At 41.8% G+C, this 20,173-nt stretch overlaps 1 protein-coding gene across 2 annotated transcripts in view; it reads right to left on the reverse strand.

Moving 5' to 3' along the window:
- ripor3 (RIPOR family member 3) overlaps positions 1–20,173 on the reverse strand; it is a 71,744-nt gene that overhangs the window by 37,750 nt on the left and 13,821 nt on the right. For both annotated transcript variants that reach the window (XM_061726601.1, XM_061726600.1), the window contains exon 2: positions 201–299. In XM_061726601.1, coding sequence (XP_061582585.1) covers positions 201–298 — 98 coding nt within the window. In that variant the 5' untranslated portion in view covers position 299. The remainder of the gene's footprint in view (positions 1–200; positions 300–20,173) is intronic.

Consider the following 20,173-nt stretch of genomic DNA (forward strand, 5'->3'; position numbering starts at 1 on the left):
AGCGAACATTGCGTGCAAGTGTGCGTGCACAAATCCAGATTTTTTTTTGCGCCCGCCATTTTCGGCTTTTGGGTTTACGTGCACTTTTAGTATGAATCCTACACACTCTTTCATAAATGAGGCCCCTGGTTAGTTCTCCCTTGTGTTTGTGTCTCTAAAGACTGTAAAAGGTTGCTGGTCAGATTCCCTCCCCGACTCACCGCTGCCGGCCGGTCAAGGAGCTGAACCCGGTGAAGGAGCGGCTCCTCCGGACCGAACCGCCCTCTCCCGAAGACTCGAACCGCAGCTTCACCGACATCCTGCAGAGAAACAGAGAGAGCTGGATCAGAGACACATCTGCAGCTAGTTAACCTCCCGCCGGGGTTTCACTCTCAGATACCAACAAATCACACCGAGGCGTGGCTGCGGCCCAGAACGGCCCAGAGCGGCCCGTCACGTCGTTTCAGAACCAAAACTCTCACAAATAAAAGCCTGGAGAAGCGTAAACCACCTCCCGAGTTCTGCAGCAGCTACCGACCACGTAGCTGCGACGGGTCGGAGGTCACGGCGGTGCTGAGTCGGCAGGACCACACCGGCGCTCCGCCTACCCAGAAACAGGAAGTGGAGCTCGGCCCGGCCGCCCTGGGACGCATTAACGGAGAAACATCTCGAAACCGACCCACGAACTGCTGCTCAGATGGAGGTTATGAATTTACTCTGTAGCTTAAGGCCCCGTTTCCACGTAGCAAAAACGGTGGTGTTTTCATGCGTTTTGGCCGTTCGTTTACACGAAAACGAAGCTCAAAGTCTCCAAAAACCATAATTTCTGAAAACTCCGGCCAAAGTGGAGATTTGCTAAAACTCCGTCTTCACGTTTGCTTGAAAACGGAGAGAAACGGACATTTAGGCTTCAGAACGTCACATTATACGACAGAAACGTCACCAGCGTCATGAGTGACACCTGTGTTTACAATGTGTTTGGCCACCGTCAATATTTTCTTGTATTTTACCTGTTTTATATTCTAACGTCACACTTAAAAGTAACTCCACTTCTCTGTCACTCCAAACCAAAGACTCTCGTTCATCTTGGAAGTAACTGGAAGTTACTCGTGTCATTTGTTGATGTTTTTTTCCAGGATTCTGATTGGCTAGCATGACTTTATCTTCTTGTTACACTGCCCCCTGTAGGTTTGGCTGCTCATAGCACCTTAACATCTATTTATGCAGGTATCCGTTTTTGAGAAATTTTCAGAAATTTTCAGAAAAAAGACGAAATGTCGAGAAAAAAGACAAAGTTTTGAGAAAAAAGTTGAAATTTTGAGAAAAAAGTAAAATGTCGAGAAGAAAGTCGAAATTTTGAGAAAAAAGTTGAAATTTTGAGAGAAAAGTAAAAAAAAAATTAAATTTTAAGCAAAAAGTCGAAATTTTGAGAAGAAAGTCGAAATTTTGAGGAAAACTCGAGAAAAAAGTTGAAATTTTGAGAAAAAAGTTGAAATTTTGAGAAAAAAGTTGACATTTTGAGAAGAAATTCAAGAAAAAAAGTCGAAATGTCGAGAAAAAAGTCCAAATGTCGAGAAGTAACTCCACTTCTCTGTCACTCCAAACGAAAGACTCTCGTTCATCTTGGAAGTAACTGGAAGTTACTCGTGTCATTTGTTGATGTTTTTTTCCAGGATTCTGATTGGCTAGCATGACTTTATCTTCTCGTTACACTGCCCCCTGTAGGTTTGGCTGCTCATAGCACCTTATCAGATATTTATGCAGGTTCCTGGAAATGATGGTATTTTTCAAAACGTAGAGGGGGAAATATCTCATTTTTGTAAATACCCGGTTATGTGGAAATGTGGCCTTAGAGCCGTAGACCTTTGGCCTCCGACACCGGCGGCCGTTTCTGTATCGATCAGGAGACACGACTGAGGGGATCAGAAAAGTCTCACTTCACAGGAAAAGCTGAAGCACAGCAGAGAGGGAGGGGGAGGGGCCCGGAGGCTTCAGTGGCCACGATTACATGATGGTTTTTAATTTGGAATTCCAGTGGCAACTGGTGCTAAAAATTTTGGGGGAGCGTAATTGACCTTTGCATACATGGGGGTGTAACGGTACACAGGAGGCACGGTTAGGTACCAGCTTGGTACAATGGGGAAAAAAGAAAGGTAGAAAAAAGTATCCAAAAGTATTTAATTAATTAAATGTGTCATTAATTAATTAGATACTGAAATAATTATATATATATATATATATATATATTTTTTTTTTATTATTTAAAAAATAAATAAATTGTATTTTAATTAATTAATTACATATTTAATTCAAATTTTAATTTATGATACATTTAATTCATTAATTATATATTTAATTCCCATTTTAATTAATTAATGACACATTTAAATAATTATTGACACATTAAATTAATTAATGATATATTTAATTCGTATTTTAATTAATTAATTACATATTTAATTCAAATTTTAATTAATTATACATTTTATTAATTAATTATATATTTAATTCCAACTTTAATTAATTAATGACATATTTAAACAATTAATGACACATTTAATTAATTAATGATATATTTAATTCCCATTTTAATTAATGAATTATGTATTTATTTATTTATTTAATTTTGGCACTAAAAATCCTCCATAAGCTATAAACACAAAACTGTAATTAAATACAGACAAACATGCAGATGCACCAAAACATTAAATCAGATGTAAAATACAAATAGTTTACAAAACTGCACATTAACAAGAGGAAGAACTGCTGATAACAGATTCTGTCACCATGGTAACGGATCTCAGTTATCAGAGTCCGAGACCGAGACAAAACCAGGAACCACAAAAAACTGATCTCCAGAACCACAAGTCTAACTTCTTCCACGTGCTGGTTGTAATTTGACTGCAGTTGAACTTTCCTTGGTGAATAAGAATATAATGAAATAAAAGCCTCGGCTGCACAAACACAGAAGACGTAACCAATAAAACCTGCGGGGAGTTTTGTTTTCCCAACAACAACAGAGCAGGACATGTTTGTGTTGATCAGAGGGATGGGGGGGGTTTCCCGCCAAACGTCTACCACATGTGGCCCTGAGGACGGAGAGGGGGGGGGCGCTGCGGTCGCTCGCGTGATACTGGAGGATAAAACAAAGTGAACATATAGAAGACAGGAGAAAACAAGCAGCTTTAATTATCCAGACACCAAACATCTTCAAAACAACCAGAGCACATCGCTGACACGCCCGCAGCGTCTGGGCCAACGGGGTTCACATGAACGTTCCTCAGTTTAAGAGACGATAGTTGATTATTGATAAACACCCAGAATTAAATCAGTATCAGCAATGTTCTAGCCGTTTATATAAAATACTGGAAACTTCAACTCTGGAGTTATTGGAGAATTTTAAAGGACCTTGATTAACATTCTCAGTTTTTTGTATGAATCAAAGATTGCAGTTGTACTAAAGTGACCAACTGCAGTCAAATATGGCAACTCTTCTATTTCTCCTGTTTCTTTGTGGTCAGGACCGCGATGGGAAACATGGAGCATCTCTGGTTTAGGTCCACTTGAGCAGACTCTTGCAGGAATATCGACTTTACTTTACTGCAACCTTTCCTCTAAAAACGCCCAACTTACTTCTGGAAACTCCCACTTATGAAAACACCCACTTTACTAATGAAAACATCCACTTTACTTATAAAAACGCCCACCTTACTTCTGGAAACACCCACTTTATTTCTGAAAGCTCCCACCTTACTTTGGAAATGCCCAACTTAGATCTTAAAGCGCCCACCTTTTAAAAATGGGTCACTTTATTTCCGGAAAATGCCCACCTTTCCTCTAAAAAATCCCCCCTTACTTCTGGAAACTCCCATTTTACTTTTGGAAACGCCTACTTTACTTCTGAAAACGCCCACTTCTACTAGAAATGCCCACTTTACAAATGGCCGCGTCGTTAACAGACCTGTGTCCAGCCATTGATGAGAAACATCCGTTCGTCAGGTGGAAAACCTGGTTTTAAATTCCAGCCTGAACTCAAATACAAATAAAATTAAAGCTGCAAGCAGCGATGAATGGGCCTTCGCACTCACGGCCACCGCCCCCCATAAGCATATCAGAAATGACACCAGCCACGACTTCCTATGTCAAATCAGTCAAAAGTTATAGCAGATAATAGGGCCAACCAATCAGAAGAAGGGGCGGGGCTAATTCAGGCCAACTAAGGTCAAGGACTCAATACAGAGTCTGATGACACAACCCACGAGTCTTTATGTCAAACCATTCAAAAGTTATAGCAGAAAATGGTGACAACCAATCAGAAGAAGAGGCGGGGTTATTTTTTACCAATTATGGTCAAGGACTCAATACCGAGTCCGATGACACCACCCACGACTCTTTATGTCAAACCATTCAAAAGTTATGGCAGAGAAAAGTATTCTAGGGGGCGCTGTTGAGCCGTTAGGCCACGCCCATTAATGCAAACCATGAAATATCAAATTTATCACCAGGCCTGGCTGGCATGCAAAATTTGGTGACTTTTGGGGAACTATCAAATATGGACCAATCAGATGAAGGGGACGCGCGCTTTTTCGCGTCTAGTCGCAGGATGGAGACGCACATTTTGATGTATAACACACCTGGGTGCACGTTACGGTTCGGGCCGTATTAACTGTCGAAGGAATGGCATAAATTGCTCCAAAATTATGCGATTAATTCAGAATGTTCAAAATGGCCGACTTCCTGTTCGGTTTCCGCCATGGCGCCAAGAGACTTTTCTTTAAGTTGCGACATGATACAGGTGTGTACCGATTTACGTTTATGTACGTCAAACCGTATTGTGGGGCTTGAGGCACAAAGTTTTTTCTGTCTGAACCAATCAGATGAAGGGGGGGCGCGCTTTTTGGCATCTAGCGTCGCCACAATAACGCCTTTGAAAGAGAAAAGTAATGGGCATCGTCGCAGGATGGAGACGCACATTTTGATGTATAACACACCTGGGTGCACGTTACAGTTCGGGCTGTATTAATTGCCGAAGGAATGCCATAAATTGCGCCAAAATTACACAATTAATTCAAAATTAATTCAATCAAAAGTATTCAGATATTCCTTAAAATGTCTGAGTAACGGCAATTCGAAAACAAAGTGAGATTTTTTTGAAGAAAACATTTTATTACATGCAGTCAATGGAGACCGAGGCAGGAATTTGCGTGGCTGTTAGCCCCCCCGTTTAAATTTTGTGCATACCCCGCCTGTCAAAGTCACATTTTATGAATCCCAACATCTATGTCTACATTCTGACCAAAAATGATCTTTCTAGCTTTCACGGTTTGGCCGTGAGCTCGAGTTACAAATAAAAAATAAGGTCATTTTTTGACTGTTTCTCTCACTCAAACTAAACTAACTAACTAAAAAATTAGAGCTTCACTCTAAATTTGACAAAAAAGTGATTTCCAGTCCTCGCTTGAGCGCTCATATCTTGAAAACTGTACATCTTAGGAAAAAACTGTTTCAGGTTTGGAGAGAGAAGAGAAGTTTTCCCCCGTTTTGAAGTTTGAATGACATTTCTACGTGCAAGTATGAGAAAGATACGTGACTCAGAAAAAAGGTGAATTTTGTCTTTTTTCTCGACATATTCCCATCCGCTTTGAATGGGGCCATAGAAATACATGGGAAAATGAGTTCCCCATTAGTTTGGAAATCAAAAACTATTTGTGCCATCGCTCTGAAAATCCACAGGACTTTAGTTAAATTCAGGGCCTACAACTTTCTAAATCGGTTCAGAATTTTTCGAGTAACGGTGTGCGAGTGGTGAGGCCCCAAAGTTCTCCCAATGCGTTCCCGATGGCCCCAAAAACGCACGTTTTTGCACATTGCGCAAAAACGTGCACGCCAATCGCTAATAAAAGTCATACCAATCGATTCCCGCTTAAGGCGCACGTTTCTACGTTTTTACTTTTCGCGTTTTCTCAAAGCTGCGGGACTATTGCTATTGCATAGCTATGGAGGAGGAGTGCCACGTGGCGCAGCCGTGGCACCAACGAGAAAAAAGATTCCTACAGATACAATAGGGCCTTCGCACTGTAAGTGCTTGGGCCCTAATTATTTATCTTCTGTAGCTTTCAGAATCTAAATGTTGACGTGAGGAACTTCAGCTTCACCCGTTTTCCAGTTTCCAGAGTTTTACTCGTTGTGAGACTTTAATCTTCAAGTTACATGTAAACTCAAAATGTGACGAATCAGTTTAAACTGCAGCTAAACAGCAGAAGATCGGATCCTTTGTCACGTCTGCAAAACGAAAAAAACACCAAACAGTTTACTCCTCTTCTTTTTAACAGAATGCGTTCTGGTTGCTGCTTGAGGTCCGCAGACTGTCAGGACCAGAACCAGAACCAGAACCAGGACCAGAACCAGAACCAGAACCAGAACCAGAACATGAACCAGGACCAGAACCAGAACCAGAACCAGAACCAGGACCAGAACCAGAACCAGAACCAGGACCAGGACCAGAACCAGAACCAGAACCAGAACCAGGACCAGAACCAGAACCAGGTTTGTGCGGCGACTACGACCCAAAACCACCGGGAAAGAAACCAGCGTTTTAAAAGAGGTTTTACTGCTGAACCGGATAGAAAAGTAAGAAACATTAAATTAGGGATGAACATTCCTCAAGGTGGGGGGGAGTGTGTGTGTGTGTGTGTGTGTGTGTGTGTGTGTGTGTGTGTGTGTGTGTGTGTGTGTGTGTGTGTGTGTGTGTGTCTCAGGGTGATATGTGGTCTTAAAAAATTAGCATTGACCTGTAAGTGATTTACAGGGTCCCATGTGGGGGACCGGGGGGTTTGTATCATGTGAAGGTCTGCTACACACACACACACACACACACACACACACACACACACACACACACACACACACACACACACACACACACACACACACACACACACACACACACACACACACACACACACACACACACACACACATACACAGGAGGAATTCATTTTCTTTCCTCTGCTCGCCTTTTCCCCCCCTCGGCCTTGGGGGATGATGATGGGGGTTCTGGATTCAGGGGGCTCGTTAGCATCATAACGACCTGCTCCCGGGACCGTCCTGGTCCAGAACCCCGACTCCTACCAGGACCGGTTACACTGTTTTAGTTGAAAGCCATCAGATCCGACCCATCTGATGGCTCCGGATACGCCTGGTTGCTATGGTAACGGGCACACAGTTTTGCTGCCCGCTGCAAATGTGCAACTTTTCTGCAAATTCGGCGTCCGTGCACGGCTTCACTTCACATGCTTAAGAAGAACTGGACAACTGTCCTGTGATGTCATCACCAGGTTTTCCCGGGGAGGGATTTCTAACCTCCTAAGATCATAGTTTTGGTTGTCTGCACCATAATACTTAATTCAGCAAATAAACATGTAGATTGTACATTTATTAATATATGTAAATATATAGATGTATATTATGGATATAGATGTTATATGTACGTATGGATATGGATATATTGAGTTGTATTATATGTACAGTATTTGTGTATCCATATCTCTATTAATATATATTGATTTATAGTTATATGTAGATATGTCGATATAGAGATTTATAGTAATTCAGTAACTCTTATAGTTATTCAGGTATATTGTTAAACCATTGCTGTGTATTGTTCTCTATTATATTGTTATGAAGTTTCCCCTTTGGGCATTATTAAAGTTGAATCCTATCCTATTGTAGTATTATAGTAAAGTAATGATAATGTAATACTATACATTATAATTACTTCTATGAGTACATACATACATAGTAGCACAACTAAATGCTGGGCGTTTGTTTTGTTTTCTTCTGTTTGCCTTGATTTGTTCTGATTTTGACTATATTTATATACATATAATTGAGTATTATATCACTGTATTGAACAGTTATTGAAACTCTTGTTATATGTAAGAATGTATGTCAGATTCATAGGTAGGACATGCTGTACACCTGCTGGTGTGACGTGGGACTTTTGCGACTTTAGCTTGTTAGCAAAATGCGAGCAACATTGCCCTTTGGGCCATTCTGGACGATTGCAATATGGTCATGCCACTACTTGCCACTACATAACTAATATTCATTCTTATGTAACTAGTCCAGATATCCTCTCTTCACCATGTTGCTGCTGACGAATATCCGAAGCGAGTCTGAGCTCAACTCCTCGGGACAGAGAGGTTCTTCCAGATGTGATTTAGGAATCTTCCATCTCGATCTAATAAAGTTTCTGGTGGTGGATCTACTCCAACGTCGTCTCCGGCGTCACCTCCGGCTCGGCGCCGGCTGGAGTCGGGGTCAGGGATGACTCAGGCTCCCCAGGGGGTTGAGGTATGTGCTCACCCCCTCGCAGCGTTTGCTCCGAGTAAAACACGAAGAAGAAGAGGGTTCGATCCACTCGGGTCGTGAAGGTTCCCAGTGGAGACGAGGAGGAAACCTCACTTCCTGTCTGAACTCCAGGGGGTTTGAAGCTGCAACGCCGCTGGACGCTCATCACAGACTCGGGTTTGACTCTGAGCAACATTCACGTTTCCACCACTCACGGACCCTGCAGGTCATGTGATCATGTGATCACTGGTCTTAAACCAGCGGATCAGCTTCATGTCTGATCATCCGCAAATTACTGGGGCTCAGAATATAAAGACGTTGTGCAAAACCGGCTCATAAAAATGTTGAAGCTGTGCAAAAAAAACAATGCAATGATTTGTTGAATCTCCTTATCTGATGCAACAAATCTCCAGAAAGAAAGAAAAAAGCACCTCTCAGAAGTAATCAGGTTCATAAATCTGTGAGAAACTGCGTCTTCAAATTGTAAAATAAGTTTAGAATAATGTTCTAAAGGGTGAAATGACTTCATGAAGTTGAGTGTTGTGAGTTTATCTACTGAGCGCCAGATGTAACGTTAGAACTTTAAATCTAAAGTTAGAACTTGCAAGTGGAAAAAAATCAGGAAGAAATGAATCTAAAAGTTAATCATTTCGATTTAATAAAGTAAATTTTGTCCCTGGTTTTACAATTTAATTAGCTAATTCTTTATGTCGGACAAGGATTTTTAGGTTTTTTAGGTTTCCTTGAGTGACGGGTCCCAAACACCATGTTGTGGATTGATTATTTTTAGCCTTAATTCTTTAACTTTTATCATTATTTCATTTTAATTAACTATATTGTATGTCAGTGTGCATTGGTCTCCCAGTTTATATTTTATTTTTATTTTTATTATGCTTATTTTTCAGTCAAAATGTTAAGCACTTTGTATTTCATGTACTTGGATGAAAGGTGCTATATAAATAAAATCTTATTGATTTATTGATTGATGTATTGATCCGGTGACTCTGATGAAGTGGGTGCCACATTTAAAATATAGAGAATAAAATACGACTCTGTTCCCTCCCCTTCCTCCCTCTGCATCTCCAGGACCCCCCCGTCTCCTCCTTTCCCCCCCCCCATCTTCCCCCCGGCCTCCCCAGGTCGTATTTCCGCAGCGTCCGGGGTTCCTGTGTGTTCAGGCCGAGCCAGATACGAAGATTAAAAGACTCCAAAGAAACAGAATCTCCTAAATCTGTTGACATGAACCCGTGAGCACAGCGAGTCCTTCGTCTTCACGGTCCTGAGAAAGACACAAACATCTGGGCTCACACACACACACACACGCACGCACGCACGCACGCACGCACGCACGCACGCACGCACGCACGCACGCACGCACGCACGCACGCACGCACGCACGCACGCACGCACGCACGCACGCACGCACGCACGCACGCACACACACACACACACACACACACACACACACACACACACACACTAGTGAGAAGAATCTCTACATGTTTATCTCTAGATGTTAGCAGACTACGAGGTTTTCAATGCTTTGGTTTTGTCGCAACTGGATTATTGTTTTGTAGTTTGGTCAAATACGTCAGTTAGGAATGTAGAGAAATTACAAGTGCCACAAAATAAAGCTGCACATTGTGCATCTATTGCTCTATTGTGTCCTTATACAGGACTGAGAAAATGAGAATATTGTGATAAAGTTCTTTATTTTCTGTAATGCAATTAAAAAAAACTAAAAAGTCATACGTTCTGGATTCATTCGTTCTGTAATGAATCCAGAATGTGACTACGTTTACATGAAGTCAAAATTCAGGTTATTGCTAATATACCGGCTACTGAAACATTGGGAATATTCTGTTTACATGGTAATTAATCATTTATCTGGATCAAACCAGCGACGCACGGAGAACGTGATGACGCAATTCCCGTCATTTCCGCTTCTTCTTCCTGTATCCAAATTCAAAACAAATGCTGCTTCACACAACTTTTCTCTCACCTTCTTGTAAATCTTCTATCCCGGTACTTTCTACCGTCTACAAATGCAGAAATGTTCATATCCTTCATTACATTTATGAAGTGATTAGTCTCCTCCTGGTCTTGTTTCTCCGTGTTTATAAGAACTTCCTGGACTCAAAAGACCAGGATTCCTTGTGAACAGAGCATGTGCAGAAAACAAATTTCTGTTCCGTTTGATGGGGATATTCCGTTAGGCGGATTATTCAAAGGGGTTATTGGTGTTTACATGGACGTGCAAATTCGGGTTATTGCCAATATTCAGGTTTTAAAAGGGTTATTGTTGCATGGAAACACAGTCACTGGCTTCCCAACGCGCTCGGACACGAGCATCTTCCACGTTCACACGACTCCGTCCAAACAGATCTGTCGTTCCTTTGATGAACTCCTTCCTGCAGATGCAAACGGGCACGGCTGCACATGCACGGGTGGAGATAACCCTTATCTGACGATGCTGATCAGCAAACACCTCCGACTGCAGGAATGTGAACAATGTGGACGATAAATCTGGACTGAAAACAGTCCGGACGTCCGTGAACGCTGACGCTCCAGAGAGGAGGTTTGTTGGAGTAAATCAGAGTTCAGATCCCAATTAACCTGCTGGAAACACTGCCGTGATGTCATCACTCCATCATCACTCCATCATCACCCCATCATCACCCCATCATCACTCCATCATCACTCCATCATCACTCCATCCTCACTCCGTCATCACTCCATCATCACTCCATCATCACTCCATCATCACTCCATCATCACTCCATCATCACTCCATCATCACTCCATCATCACTCCATCATCACTCCATCATCACTCCATCATCACTCCATCATCACTCCATCATCACTAAACACTGAAACACGTCCAAAGACGCGTCTCTGTCGTCTGTCAGATGTTACTGTAGAGCAGAGGTTTATAACCAGTACTTGAGTTGTAAAAAAGAATCAGGGGGGATGGTGGATTTTATCATATGGGGACAGATAATTTGTGCTGATTACAAATAATATAATTTATTACAAATAATAGCAGTGACCAAAACACCTGCAGAAATACTGCAGGAATGACATAGCAGCAGTTAAATGCAGCCTTCTGTAAGCTTTAATTATCCACCGCCGTCAGGTGGTGAGGATGGGCAACATAACGTCGGACCCACTGACCCTCAACACAGGAGCCCCCCAGGGCTGTGTCCTGAGCCCTCTCCTCTACTCACTGTACACACATGATTGTACAGCCACGCACATACGCACATAATTAAATATGCGGATGACACGACAGTCATAGGCTTGATTGACGACGATGACGAGTCGGCCTACAGGGCAGAGGTCGGGTCACTGACACAGTGGTGTCGAGACAACAGCCTGGCTTTAAACGTCAGCAAGACCAAGGAGCTGATCGTGGACTTCAGGAGATCAGAGAGAGAGCACGCACCTGTCATCATAAATGGGGCTGCTGTGGAGCAGGTCAAAGACTTCAAGTTCCTCGGAATTCACATATCGAGGGGCCTGAAGTGGCTACACACACCACAAAAGTGGTGAAAAAGGCCCAACAACGGCTCTCCTGCCTGAGGCGTCTGAAGAGGTTCAAAGTGAGCCCCCGCATCCTCAGGGCTTTCTATACAAGCACCATCGAGAGCATCCTGATGAGCGGCACCACGGCCTGGTTCGGAAACTGCACCGCCGCAGAACAGAAAGCACTGCAGAGGGTGGTGCGAACAGCACAGCATCGTGGGAGGGGAAGCTTCCACCTATCCAGGAACTTCATGAGAGACGTTGTGTTGCTAAGGCCCACAACATTATCCGGGACATCCATCACCCCAGCCAGAGCCTGTTCCAGCCACTGCCGCACCCACGGCCGGGCAAACGGTACCGGTGCATAAAAAGCAGCACCACCAGATTTCTGAACATTTTTTATCTGTCAGCAAATAGATTGCTGAACAAGACTTAGTTCTGGTGAAAGACTGAACTGAGCGTGTCTCTTGCAAATAGAGATTTTTATATTATACACACAAGCCCAAGACTATTTATCGTTTTTCTATCCTTTTATTCCACGTACTGTTTATGTTTTTATGTAGATTGTTCATGCACTATGCACTTTTTTATGTCTATCTTTTAACTGCAAATGATGAGCCTGCACAAACAAGTTTACCCATGTTACTGAGTAATATGATGTGACAATAAAGATTGATTAATTGATTGATTGATCTAGTCGTCCGCACACACCAGAGTGGGTCATGGTGTTCCACAGGGCTCCCTACTTGGGCCACTGCTTTTTATATCGTAAGGAATCACAAGAAAGTCCTGGGATTTTCTCCAAGATGCTTTGAACCATTAGCCTTCAAGAAGTGTTTCTAGTGGATCCAGAGATCTTTAAGGCCTGTATCTTTTATAAGGATATAATAACTAATGGCTGAGCTTATGATACATAAACTAAACTAGACAAGAGCATTGATCAAATATACTCTGAAGGCAGCTGATATAAGAAGTCAGCTGATGTAGATTCAGTCAGGGTTTCATGTTTCTCTCTCTGTTTTTCCTCTCTGGTCGAGTGACTCTACAGGAACATCTGATAGACGACAGAGACGTGTCTTTGGATTCGGTTTCTCTTCCTGAAGCTCTAATGTGAAGGACAGGATGTGCAGATCAGAGGAAGAGGAGGAGGAGGAGGAGGAGAGCTCTGGGTTTGTCATCATACAAACTCCCAGCGGTCCTCCGTTTCCACCGGCGCTGCTGTCGACACCACTGAACCCAAACCCCGAACAAGCCGGACCCACGCACATGTACAGATGTACAGACGACAATAATAACGCTGGCGGCAGTCGGGAGGTTTAGACCGAATCTGGCTTTTCAGAGTCGGCTGGAGGCGGAGGAACCTGCAGTTCCTCGACCGACCACCGGGGGCTCCAGACCCGAGTCAATCAACGTTACAGCATAATTATCTAGTAGTAGTAGTAAATATTTATTTCGGTCAATCACAAACAAAAATCAACAAACAAGATAACACAGGTTTTTCCCTGGTCAACATTGTGATTATTTGACCGAAAAGGTCTGGGCTTGAAGCAGAAAGCTTATCTTGTCCACCTTTTAACAGAATAGAATATACAAAAAAACAAATGAAGTATCATAAGTCTACACAAAATAATAATAATAATAATAATAATAATAATAATGATAATAATAATAATAATAATAATAATAATAACAATAACGATGATGATGATGATGATAATAATAATAATAATAATAATAATAATAATAATAATAATAATAATAATAATAATAATAATAATAATAATAATAGCAATAATAATATAATAATAATAATAATGATAGCTCTGAAAACAGAAAGTGAAAAGATGCTAAGGAAACCGGCAAAACAAATTTAAGTTGTCATTTTATCTCGTGCATGAGTGCATTCTTCTTTGTTTGTTTATTGTGTTTCTATATATGTGTCCATTACCTTTGCTTTGAATAATATCTTGTATGCTTTTATTGAATTTGCTATTTTGCTAAGTTTAAGGTCATCTAAATCCATTAAAGGTGTGGCTTTTTGAGTGACAGCTGCATTGACTTAGCCCTCATCATGAGAGCACAAGCGCTCTTATTTTGGAGATTTGTTGTGCTTTTATTTGCTCTAGCGTCCCAGCGTGACTCCGGCAGACGGAGAACGAGCCAGATCGACGCGCCGGCCGATGTTACATCCAGATAATTTCCTCTGGAGACTCTTATTCCGAGAGGTTTGTTGTGGAGGACTTCCCAGATGTGCTCTGAACACCAAAACATCTGCTGGAGCAACTTAAAACATAAACAGGGAAGATTTACCAGACGTTGGACGGCCTGAATGTGGGAGACGTGAGTGTTTTGTTCTCTGGAACCGATTCCAAAGTCCCCACAGGACGTATCATAAACTGTGAATAAAGTATGGCTTTATGATATTTGGACATTATAGTCATGTTGTTGGAAATTATCCCCAATTCTAAATCTACACAAACGCGGGACCATCATCCCATCTCTGGAGCTGCACACCGACCCTCCACGCTGGTGCAGCAGGTGAAAGTGATTATGTAAAAGGTGTCTGGGGGTTTAAAAAATGTCTTGTTTATGTTCAGACTCAAACCAACGGGTCTTAAACTGATTTAAACTCTTCTGGCTGGATCAGGTTCTGTCCTGTGGGCGAGTTGCTGCTCTGCACCGGGGCTGCCGACGCCCCGCGTGACGCTGCGACCTCGAGGATGCAGATACGTGACCTTGATGACCTCGCCGGGACGAGAGACACTTTAATGTCTCTGGGGAAGGTACAGTATCCTCCAGGCTGCAGTTCCTCCACTGACCACTAGGGTAAGATTTTATAACAGAAACGAACACACTTACAGCCTGATTGTAAAAATAAAGGGGGGGTTTGGACTCCACAATTACACATCCCATCCTTGACAACTGGATAGAGGAGCCCCCCCCCTTCCAGCCTCCACACTAAAGTAGCTTTCGTCAACGAAAATTATGACTAAATATCGTCGTCAACGAACGTTTATCACCTGAGGAAAACGAGATGCAACGAAAATACTGGTCTTATGACGATAACTATAATTAAATTTAGAATGCAATATCGTCGACGAATAAAAACGAGACTTAAATGTAGATTACAAAATAAAAAAAAGGATCCTAATCATGAGAGTTCAACGTAGATCTGGGAATCAAGAAACCTCAAGATGGTGGAGAGTCTGGAACAGGAGCAAGGAGCCACAGAACTTTTTTATCATGCACTTCGAGAAAAAAGTCGAAATGTCGAGATTAATGTTGAAATACAATTTCAAGAATAAAGTCGAAACTTCACCTTTTTTCTCAACATTTCAACTTTTTTCACGAAATTTCGACTTTTTTCTCGAAGTGCATAATGAAAAAAAAAATCTTCCTCCTCTAAAATATTATTTTAATTTTTCTCATGCCTGGCCCGAATACTCTTCCGTAGATTTACGTCGTAGCCACACGTTTCTACTAGCAGGGCGGCGCCAGGCAGAAGCTGTTGGAAACAAACCAGCCAAATGGATTGTTTCCAAAGGGAAAAAGAGAAAAATAACTGAGGAGAAAAAGAGGGTTAACGTTTCTTGGAGCGAATCATTTGCATTCATTGCCTGAATGTTTGCTCTGCAGCGAGAAGTTGTACGATAACAAAAAGAGTAACGTGGAAAGACATTAGCAGCTACATTTGCAGCCGAGTACTCAGTTATAACTAATATAAAAAACATGCAGCATGTGCTGTCTTCATTCTAAGGCCATGTTTCCACATATCCGGGTATTTACAAAAACGGATATTTCCCCCTCTACGTTTTGAAAAATACCATCATTTCCAGGAACCTGCATAAATATCTGTTAAGGTGCTATGAGCAGCCAAACCTACAGGGGGCAGTGTAACGAGAAGATAAAGTCATGCTAGCCAATCAGAATCCTGGAAAAAAACATCAACAAATGACACGAGTAACTTCCAGTTACTTCCAAGATGAACCAGAGTCTTTGGTTTGGAGTGACAGAGAAGTGGAGTTACTTTTAAGTGTGACTTTAGAATATAAAACAGGTAAAATACAAGAAAATATTGACGGTTACAAACAAATTGTAAACACAGGAGTCACTCATGACGCTGGTGACGTTTCTGTCTCATAATGTGACGTTCTGAAGCCTAAATGTCCGTTTCTCTCCGTTTACAAGCAAACGTGAAGACGGGGTTTTTGCAAATCTCCACTTTGGCCGGAGTTTTCAGAAATGATGGTTTTTGGTGAATTTGAGCTTCGTTTTCATGTAAACGAACGGCCAAAACGCATGAAAACACCACCGTTTTTGCTACGTGGAAACGGGGCCAAAGGCTGATACAAGACTTTTCATTTTTTTCGGCTCCAGACATATTTGTTTTTTTGTGTTTTTGGTGCAATACGGCTCTTTCAACATTTTGGGTTGCCGACCCCTGACTTAGAATAATGCGAGCCGTTGCAAAGGCCCGGCACAAAAACAAGGCCAACTTGAGCGATGTTCAGCTTCACCCGTATGTGAAATGGAAACTCCCCCCTGGGGAGCCTTTACCTTTCCTTCCAGGGGGGATTCAAGCTCAGAAAAACCCACTATAAACAAAAAAAACACCACTCTTGCAATGTGTTGGAGCTGTGATGGATCGTTGGCGGTTCTGGGTCACAGAACCGAGCCGTCACACCCGGGTCAGCGGTTTCAGCTGGACCGGTTCTCCTCACACGGTCCAGCGGGAAACCGAGGTTTCAGGGGGTCGTGGTCGGTTTTAACGAGGACTCAGACCCATTATCCACTTTCTAAATAATCCTAAAAAAACTATTAATGCTTAACTATTTATCATGTTTGTGTTTATTTATGGATCCTCCCGTCGTCATCGCCAGCACCATCCAACTGGTTAAGGTTGGACTTAAGCTGAGAGACAAGCCAGAGACATAACGTTGGATAAAAACACTATTATTACTCATTAGTTTGACTGAAATAGTTGTAAAATGCAAGTAAATAAGTTATTTTGACTAAAATCAGGCTAAACTTCTCAATGCGGTTGTTAGTCGAGCTAATCCAGCACGTAAACGTTCAAACTAGAGCTGGGGATCCATTCAAATGTCAAGAATCGATTCGATTCTGATTCTTAAGATTCAGAATCGATTATCAAGATTTGATTCGATTCGATCTGATTCCTGAAATTGATTTGGGTTAGTGTTATTAAAACTGTTTTTTCAGCTGTTGCATGAATGACATGACTGTAGTCCTGCAACATATTAATACTAGTATTATACTGAGAATCAGCAGCAAGTATTGCAGCTAATGATGCTGTAAGGACCAATCAGCTCCCAGAATGCTGATAGAACTGCTTTAGGAAACATCGTGGGTCAGAATTATCAAACAGATCCAGGGAGGAAACAGAGACGGATGTTCCACGGTGTTCCACAGGGCTCCGTACTCGGGCCACTGATTTTTATATCACAAGGAATCACAAGAAAGTTGTGGGATTTTCTCCAAGATGCTTTGAACCATTATGCTGCTTAGAAAAGTGTTTTATAGTAGAACCAGAGATCTTTAAGACCTGTATCTTTTATAAGGACATAATAACTAATGACTGTTGCAGGAAGCTCCAGGTTTTATCTTTAAGGTTTTCTTGTTTTGTCGTTGACATGATTGACAGTGTGTTGGCCTTGGGGATGTCGTTGGGGGGTGGAGGAACCTGATAATGTTGGTTGAAATCAGATTTACCTGATTCCAGTCGTCCTCACACACCAGAGTGGGTCATGGTGTTCCACAGGGCTCCGTACTCGGGCCACTGCTTTTTATATATCGTAAGCAATCCCAAGAAAGTCGTGGGATTTTCTCCAAGATGCTTTGAACCATTATCCTGCTTAGAAATTCAAGACGTGTTTCTAGTAGATCCAGAGATCTTTACGACCCGTATTTTTTATGTTATAAGGATATAATAACTAATTAAAGCTGCAAGCAGCGATGAATGGTCCTCCACCCTTGTGCACGTTCAGGCTGCAGTGGAAGCTTGTATGACTTGATGTAGATTCTTCAGAACTGGACATTTAGTGGATGACACCACCCACGACTCTCTATATCAAACCATTCAAAAGTTATGGCAGAAAGTAGGAACTATCGAATATTGACCAATCAGATGAAGGGGGGGGCGCGCCTTTTAGCATCTATCGTTGCCACGGTAACGCTTTTGAAAGAGAAAAGTAATGCGCAGGATGGAGACGCACATTTTGATGTATAACACACCTGGGTGCACGTTACGGTTCGGGCCGTATTAACTGCTGAAGAAATGGCATAAATTGCGCCAAAAGTACACGATTAATTCAAAATGGCCGACTTCCTGTTGGGTTTGGGCCATGGCGCCAAGAGACTTTTCTTTAAGTTGTGACATGATACAGGTGTGTACCGATTTTCGTGCATGTACGTCACACCGTATTGTGGGGCTTGAGGCACAAAGTTTTCTAGGGGGCGCTGTTGAGCCGTTAGGCCACGCCCATTAATGCAAACCATGAAATATCACATTTCTCACCAGGCCTGACTTGGTGCAAAATTTGGTGACTTTTGGGGCATGTTTAGGGGGAAAAAGAAAGAAAGAAAGAAAGAAAGAAAGAAAGAAAGAAAGAAAGAAAGAAAGAAAGAAAGAAAGAAAGAAAGAAAGAAAGAAAGAAAGAAAGAAAGAAAGAAAGAAAGAAAGAAAATTCCTACTAACACAATAGGGCCTTTGCACTGTAAGTGCTCGGGCCCTAATGACTGAGCTTATGATACATGTATACATAATACATAAACTAGACCAGAGCAGTGATCAAATATACTCTGAAAGCAGCAGTAAAACTCACTTTTGGGTCACGTCACGTTTCAACCCTGAGGAAGTAAAACACCTCACGCAATAACTCAACCCCTAGACAGATGATGAGATGATAAACTGCTGTGAGAAACATAGTCACTGCTGCAGATGCTCAACCGTCTCCGTGGTAACACGGGCCTCCAGGTCCGGAGGTTTCCGTCACGGATGCTCGAGAAAACATTTTGTTTTGGCCCCGTCCTGCGTGGGCTGGTGTTGTTGTCTCGGCGTGGGCGCTGCAGCACAGAGGACGTTATCTTGTACCAGCAGAGAACAGAGGAGGCTCTTAGGGGGCTGGACCACGTGCTAGGAGGTGATAAAACACAAGTGCAGGCAGGACATGCCTGCAGCACGTTGTTGATGTGGGACCGGAGTGGAAACGTGAGGAAGATGAAAACGTTTCAAAGTTAATCGAGGAGTCTCAGATAAAAAAACCTTTCCTACTCTTAAATTAAATACTTTTTGAGAACCGCGCAAAGTTATGGATAAGCCCTGAATGCAGGCATTGTGGGGTAGAATTGTCAAATTGGTTTAATTCACATACGAATTGTTTCAGATTACTTTGTAATCCTGTATTTGACCAGGTCTTTGTACGTTTTGACCGTATAGAAACGTAATTCTCGTCATTTGTGTGAAAACCGCGCAAAGTTATGGAAATAAGACCTGGAAACAGGCATTGTGGGGTAGAATTGTCAAATTGGTTTAATTCACCGCACGAATCGGCACAGATTACTTTGTAATCCTGTATTTGACCCGGTCTTTGTACGTTTTGACCGTATAGAAACGTAATTCTTGCCATTTTAAGAATGAGATGAACCTGCTGGATCTACTGCCCTTACTGACTAACAACTTGTGCTTTCTATTATTTTACCTCTTTTCTTATCATTTTATATCATTTTATTTGTTATCTATGTTTTAATTGTGTCTTGCCGCTTTTAATTTTGATGGAAAGCACTTTGAATGACCTCGTGTTGAGTGTTTCTGTTGGAATTAAGTTATGAAATTCATTACATTATGATTTAAAGGGCTGTATAAACATATTTCAGTTTAAAAAGAAATTTAAAGAGAAAAAAATAGCAATGTATGGATGAAATAGTTAAAATTTATAATATATGCGTATGGAGACAGACAATCTATCTTTGATTTTCTTGTTTGTCTTTCTTTGTGACGTTAACTAAGTAATTGTGCAGACCATCTGTTATTATTGTTTAATGTTGTTTTGAGGGAGGGGCAGGTAGAATAAGAGTTTCTTCTTCCTGCTCCTTCCTGGTTATGGAATATGCTTTTGATTGTGTTGTCATTTCACTTGTTTGTTTTTTTTGTTTGCATATTTCCATGATCGGAATAAATAAAAAAGAAATGAAATGAAATGAAATTGTGCTCTACAGATAAACTTTGCCTTTTGAGTGAGATCTCTGAGTTTTGACGGAGTGACTCTGATACCGGCCCGTGTTTCCCACGCCACCGC

This window comes from Cololabis saira, chromosome 8 (assembly GCF_033807715.1).
Source record: "Cololabis saira isolate AMF1-May2022 chromosome 8, fColSai1.1, whole genome shotgun sequence".
Lineage (NCBI taxonomy): Eukaryota > Metazoa > Chordata > Actinopteri > Beloniformes > Belonidae > Cololabis > Cololabis saira.